The 7,276-nt window shown below is 40.8% G+C and overlaps 1 protein-coding gene across 1 annotated transcript in view; it reads right to left on the bottom strand.

Moving 5' to 3' along the window:
• The window catches only part of PCNT (pericentrin), a gene marked incomplete at both ends in the record, with an annotated part of 89,356 nt that overhangs the window by 49,355 nt on the left and 32,725 nt on the right, over positions 1-7,276 (bottom strand). Inside the window, 5 exons of the mRNA XM_010080599.1 lie at positions 283-445; positions 1,907-2,118; positions 2,606-2,820; positions 4,206-4,357; positions 5,922-6,068. Coding sequence (XP_010078901.1) covers positions 283-445; positions 1,907-2,118; positions 2,606-2,820; positions 4,206-4,357; positions 5,922-6,068 — 889 coding nt within the window. The remainder of the gene's footprint in view (positions 1-282; positions 446-1,906; positions 2,119-2,605; positions 2,821-4,205; positions 4,358-5,921; positions 6,069-7,276) is intronic.

Below are 7,276 nucleotides of genomic sequence, written 5' to 3'. Positions count from 1 at the left end.
CTCTTTTAAAAATGACAGAATTTTTCACACGCTGTCAGTGGTATAAGTATAGGACTAAGCACTATCACACCTGCCTCAGGGAAATGCAATTCTGACAAAGAGAGTTAAGTAGCAGATTTACAAGAGAAGACCCAAGCTTCAAGTAAGTACTCTCAAAGGCAGAAAACGGATTCTAGACAGGCAAATCAAGAAAAGACACAAAAAGCATATTGCAGATATTTGGAGGAATGAACTACAAGTAAATGGCACCGAAATCTCTTCCTATTGGTTTCATTTGCTTACCCTCTGCTTTATGAAGCTCTAGTGCCAGCTGATTCTTGGCCTCGCTCTCCTCGCTGAGGCACTCCATTAGTTCCTGGTGCTGACTAACCACTTGGGCAGTTTCCCGATTCCGGCGGCTGAATTCTTCTTCAAACTGTGCATGGTTTTCATGCATTTTCTCCAGCTAGAAGCAAACAATTTCCCCTAGTATCAGATCTTGGATGCATATGCAATGTAACAACACTACAGACATTTAAACAAAAACCCTCTTATTTTTTTATAACATTTGTGCATTAAAGTCCAGGTTTTGAAGTTTCATTTTAGTATTAGGTTGACTTTGCCCAAAATCCCTGGATGTTTGGTGCCCCCTGTACTCACATACCTGTATTTTTGCCACAAATCTTACTTAGGCAGATAAATTGCTTTACTGTGCATAAAAAATAAAGCCCCCCTTTTGGCTAAACTGCTCAGCTTGACACTTCCTGAGGCACTTGAAATTCAAAGCATCCTTGCATTTAAATTCTTCAAGAGATTCAGGCATGTCTCACGGACAGAAGTCAATACATCATCAGGTTTCCAAGGTACAGCACCAGTTCTCTGAGACTATGTATCTTGCATTCCCTATGTGCAATGTCTCAAGTTCAAAGGAAAGGAACAGAGCAGCCCCATTCCTGTTTGGTTTATGTTTAGCTTACCCTGATGGATAGAACATTTCACAGACACAAGGGAAGTATGCTTGAATGCAGCTGACGAAAGTGACCTAGAGTCTAGACCTGCTACGGCTTTGGCAAGTGTTTTAATCAAAAGTTAGCTCCATGTTAGTGGAACCAGCATCAGTACCCAAAAGGACAAAGTTAACTATCTCATTCTAGGGTGTATTTTTTAAGATGTTGAATAGACATTTCACACAGATGCTTATCTCTGGGTTGCACAAAATACCGAAGAGAATATGAATTTCAGATATATTCCTTCTCTTCACATTTTCTCTTAAATTAGAGGCTTCTTTACTCAACAAACTAATTACTGCAGCAGTAAATTCAGTCCTCTAAATGTATACAGTACCCTGATTTACAACTTCTCTTTGCAAAGCTGAATGTCTAGACACTGCAAAACTCAGTATGGAAATACTCAAATTCTTTTATGCTATCGAGTTTGGCTCCTTTTTTTATCACAATTAAGCAGTATATAATTACAAGGATGTCTGCTTGCTGCTACCTACATACTCCCAAAATATTTTAACATGTGACCAAGTCTTCTTGAACTTCCTTGTCGATGTTGAAGAAGAATTGACGTGAAGTGTGATAAAAAGCACTCAAAACCCATTAGCTCTTGGTCTCCTGAAGTTAACAAATGCATTTAAAATCCTAGTTTAAATCTACTTAAGGCAACCAACTTAGAGCCTTCCTACAGGATATGCTAGAAGAAAAAAACAAATTGTTAGTCTATTTATAAGAAATGATCAAATAAGGACAAAACCTTCACTGTAAGAATGCACATGCCTCCTTACACTCAAACTTGCCATATATTCAGACAAAATCTGTTTCTTTTTAGTAGCCAATCCTACAGGGTGCTAAATACACAAGACTTAAAACAGATTTCACATTTTTTAATCTGTATAGATGTATAATTAGACTGAAAGATTTACTTGTTTAGTCGATTCTGTAACCAGTTCCAGAAGTCTCTCCACTGCAGTGCGCAAACGATGAGCAATTTTCAGAATCATTTCTTCAGTTTCACATGCCAGTTCTGGCTTTGCAAAAACACTTTCACATAAGTATTGGCTCAACTCAGACCCCTCATCAGTCACTGGAGACAGCTGGTTGTGCTCTGTGACAGTTTCGTCAAGCAGCTCATCTCCTGAAAACAAGCAAGCTATTGAAAAACACAGAAAAATGACACAGAACTGGCCACTCAGATAACAACTGACATTGAACAGTGACATTGGTTGGTCCTGAAGATGTACTACAAGGTGAAAAGTTGTACACATCAATAACTCAACGCTGACAAATCAAGACAGCCTTTCACAATGTTTGGAAATACTGTGCTATACATCAGGGCTTGAAACTGTATTCACCAAGCTCATCTTCCCTGCCCTATAATCCATTCAGCCTTTTCCAGTAACATTTTAGTATTTGCTCTAATAATAGTGCAATTCTCTTAAGAAAATTAAGATGAAAGAATACTGATAGACACTATTTAAGTGTGGAGCGACTTTGAAAGAGACACAGAACACAGTGCAACAAGAGACATCCCCTTTCTGAACCTCATCCGTATAAAAGGAGATGAAAAGGTGTTTTTCAAGAACACGAATTGACTACATCCAGTTATGCAGATTTGTACTTACCTTTTTCTAGGTGATGCTTTTCTTTGGCTTTGAAATACTGTGTGAATCCTATTTCTTCCATGATACTGTGACTTTCTCTAGAATCTCCAGAAGCCAGACTGTCATCAAGACAAAGACCAATCTTGCTACAGATAAGGTCGTCAATAGCTATTGTGGCCTTCACCAACTCCATAAGCAATTTCCAAAGATGCTGATAAGATTCCTGCAGTTTTTTCCTAGAACAAAAGCATATTGAACAATTCAAAAATTCCATGCACTTGATTTAAAAGATACCTTGAACCTACTGAACAACTGACATTCTAAAATGGATATCTTGCCATAGGTTGACAGTCATCAGTGAAGATGATTCAGATGACTCACAAAAAACCAAGGCCATTTTCACACAGTAGGCTTAGCAAAAAAAAAAAAAACTTTCTCTTTTCCACAGTTAGATGGAGAGATCATACTGCAGTCACAAGCATTTCAGGCTTCCACATCTGTGGAAGCACCAGTAAGGAAAATACATCTACTACTGTCATATCTGTGACATCAAATAACTAGGGATGTTCTAGCAGAGCAGACAACAAAAATTTATAGATTCATAGAGTCATAGAATGGTTTGGGCTGGAAGGGACTTTTAAAGATCACCTAGTCCAAACCTCCTGCCATGGGCATGGGGACTTCTTTCATTTCATGAGGTTGCTCATCTCTTCCAACCTAATTTTGAATAATTCCAAGGATAGGGCATCCACAGCTTCTCTGGGCAACCTGTTCCAGTGCCTCACCACCCCCACGGTAAAGAATTTCTCCCTTACGCCCAATCTAAACTTACCTTCTTTCAGTTTAAAACTGCTGCTCCTTCTCCTGTCACTACAGGCCCTTGTAAAAAGTCCCTCTCCATCCTTTGTATAAGCCTCTTTTATATATTGAAAGGCCACAAGAAGGTGTCCCCGGAGCCTTCTCTTCCCCAGGCTGAACAACCCCAACTCTCTCAGCCTGTCCTCCTATGGGAGGTGCTCCAGCCCTCTGACCATCTTCATGGTCTCCTCTGGACCCACTTCAACAGCTCCGTGTCTGTCCTGTGCTGAGTACCCCAGAGCTGGATGCAGCACTGCAGGGGGGGTCTCATGAGAGTGGAGTAGAGGGGGAGAATCACCTCCCTCAACCTCCTGGTCATGTTGCTTTTGATTCAGCCCAGGACACGGTTGGTTTCTGGGCTGCAAGCACTCCTTGCCAGCTCATATTCAGCTTCTCATCAACCAACACCCCCAAGTCCTGCTCCTCAGGGCTGCTCTCAATCCATTCTCCACCCAGCCTGTATTTGTGCTTGGGATTTCCCCGACCCACGTGCAGGACCTGGCACTTGGCCTTGTTGAATTTCATGAGGTTGGCATGGGCCCACCTCTCCAGCCTGTCCAGGTCCCTCTGGATGGCATCCCTTCCCTCCAGCGTGTCCACCACACCACACAGCTTGGTGTTGTCGGCAAACTTGCTGAGGGTGCACTCCATCCCACTGTCCATGTCTCCAACAAAGATGTTAACACCGGTCCCAGTACTGATGCCCGCAGAACACCACTCGTCACCAACCACTAAGCATTACGTAACCTCAAGATGTACAAACCTTGCATCCTTGGAATGCTCAATGTCAGATCTCAACATGGCTACCAAATTCCCTCCTTCCTGGTTTTCTCTGTCCCGCCGCTGAAGGAGTGTCTCCAGTTCAGAGTTGGTCTTCTCTGTTTCATGTTTTAAAGACTCCACTTTCTTTTCCAGCTGTGGAAAACACAGTAACAATGCAACAAAGTTGATAGCTTTGCCTAAACTACAAACTTCACCCAATGATCATCACTTCGAATATGTTCACACAATCATTATCTGCTGTTATGCAAATTTGCTTCTACAAGTACTAGAAAAGAAGGACAGTGGGAAGACTAAAAATGAATGCTTATTTTTTTAGTTCTCCTTTTCTGATGTTGATTTTGCTTCAGTGAGCTGCCTCACTTGCATTCAGACTCAGCGCATACAAGCAATGCAAAAAGCTTGTACAAACTGTGTGTCATACTTCCGTTTGCTCTTAGTTTGCTTTCATTGTTCTGCCTCAAAGACACAAACCAATGTCCTAGCATAAATTCTGAGAGTGTAGCACACAAACCTGAAGAGCAACCTGATCCAGTATCATCAGCGCCAGCTAACTTTCTTCTTTGCTGTATAAGCTCTGCCTGAAAACAAGTTTCTAGAAAAATGTCTTCTCTCCTTGTATGTTGAGATGACACCTCCATCCCATTAAAATATATATAAAAATACATATATGTACATATATACCCACCCTGGCCCCCGGATTTTGCTGCCAAACAAATCATTCCTGTTTTGTTAGAAATTCTGTCTCATAAGTAAGCCAAAAAATTAGTCAAAATATCTATTTGGAAGGAAACTGCAAGACAAGAAAAGCATTTTACTCTCATGCCAACTTTCTTGCTCCTCATCAAATCCTGCATGAAGAGCAGGAAACAATAATGGAATTTTCCCAGTAGGGGAAATTCTTAGTGTTACTCCCTGCTTTTCCATTAAACATAAAGGCCTAACAGAACAGCCTAATATACCAAATACCCATTTCGGTCAGTGCTTCCTGAATTGTGGGAGAAACAGTCTAATATATCAAATTTCCATTTTGGTCAGAGCTTCCTGAATTGTGAGAGAAGAGATGAATGTTTTAATTCATTTTATCTTTTATTTTAAAAACTCAAAGCTATTATTTTAATCATTGAAAAAGAACTTGATATTTCTAAACTTCCTGATTAAAACAGATACCATTTTCATGCTGTTCCTCTCTCTCTAACCTAGATTCAACTTAGATATTTGCTTTATAGGAGGCATAAAATTTTGTTTTGTTTGGCAAACGAATATTATCTTTGCCACTTCCGGATCCAAAATTCCCATTTCCCTGTCTTACCTCCTCTGAGCTATAGGTCAGTTGGTCTAACAAAAGCTACTAGAGCACTATTTTCTTGGCAAAAAAAACTGTGAAAGATATAGATAGCGCCAATACACAGACAACAAAAAGGCAAACATCCAAACTTCTCTTATAAAGCAGTGTTAATCTCCCTGTGAAATGGCTGAAGACCAGTTTTCAAGCTGATGCCAGTTTCAATTTCCATGCTACTGCTGTAGCACTCCAACTAAGAGATGGTGCCCATTTCATATTACACCTTGAAACTAGCAATCGCAAGAATTATACACACAGTCCTCTATATACATCTTGAGAAAGGTGAGAGCACTGTGCTCAAATACAACCACAAAAGCGCATTTAAAATCTAGTTTAAAAATATTTACCACGCACCTGGATAATTACTGCTGCTTTTTCCTGCAGCTGGGCTGATAACGTCTCCCGTTCCTTTTGGTGAGCAGCCTGTGCCTTCTCCCTCTCCTGAATCAACATCTGCTCCTTGTCATGTAGTGACGACTTTTTTTCAGCTTCAAATTCATCCTGCATAAGTCACATATACTTTGATTTACAGGGGGGATGGACAGATGGACACACAATGCCCTAAAAAACCTGCAATCAACTCCCCCTCCCCCTTTTTTGTTTCCTTTAAATCTGCACACCTTAACTATGTAAGTTACTGCTAGGTAATCTGAGAGGTAACACCCCCAATCAACAAAATTATGCCAAAACTATGATTTAAAAATCGTTAAGTGGGTAAATGAACTATCTGAATGTGCTCACTGAGACCTGGGTCATTCCTGACCACTGAGACGGTGACGAGAAACAGAAAACAGATGGACAAGTCAGGACAGAGATGGACAAGTTGAGCCAGAGATGGACAGAAGCCACTTTCAGCAACTGCAAGTAGTAGAATCTGCATAGTACAGAGCTCCACGTAGAAGGAGTGATTGACCAGAACAAACTGAAAACCTACAAGGTAGATTTACATGACTAAATGATCTAGAAGTTATTACATTGGATCTCACTTCCCTCAGAGTGCTTTAAAGCACTCTAAAGGAAAGGAAGAGATTACTAGAAATCCCCCACTTCTGCATCAGCAAATAAGGGAGGTGAAACAAGGTCCTGGAATCCCTTCCCAAAGAGGCTAAAAGGAAGTCATTGTTTACAACACCAGAACTGGGAAATAAATCTTCCTGACTACAGTATAAAAAAAAAACATCAACCAAAACCCAAAAAACACCAAAACCATGCAATGTCACTCTCCAAGGTGATAGCTGCCTTTTTTTAAATTGGTAAGTTAACAATTTTTCCCCAGGGCATGAAATAAGACTTCAGAGCAGAACATATGTCATCACCTGAGCTGTCCTGGATCTGTTGTGGAAGACTCAGCCAGTCCCTGGCACTGAGTAGAATAACCCATCTATCACCAGCTCCTCAGGCGAGGACTGGCTGCTGCATGGTGAGACCATAAGGTCTGTCATAGCCAAGATCAAGACCAATACTGGCACTTGGGCAATAACAGTACCAACTGCCACCCAGAATCCATGAGGCAGAGCAAGGCAGAAGAGCCAAGTCTGCCCAGAATTATTGTTGTAGTTTTACGTAACACCACTTGCTCACCCTCCCTCTTCCCAGGGATGGGGGAGACAATTAAAGGGGTAAAGAGACTCGCAGGTTGAGATAAGAACAATTTAGTAACTAAACTACAATAATACTGGAAACAATAATGCTAATAATAATAGTAATAT

This window comes from Pterocles gutturalis, unplaced genomic scaffold, assembly GCF_000699245.1.
Source record: "Pterocles gutturalis isolate BGI_N339 unplaced genomic scaffold, ASM69924v1 scaffold23904, whole genome shotgun sequence".
Lineage (NCBI taxonomy): Eukaryota > Metazoa > Chordata > Aves > Pterocliformes > Pteroclidae > Pterocles > Pterocles gutturalis.
The sequence above is the reverse complement of the archived record's forward strand: the minus strand, read 5'-3'. Positions and strand labels throughout refer to the sequence as shown.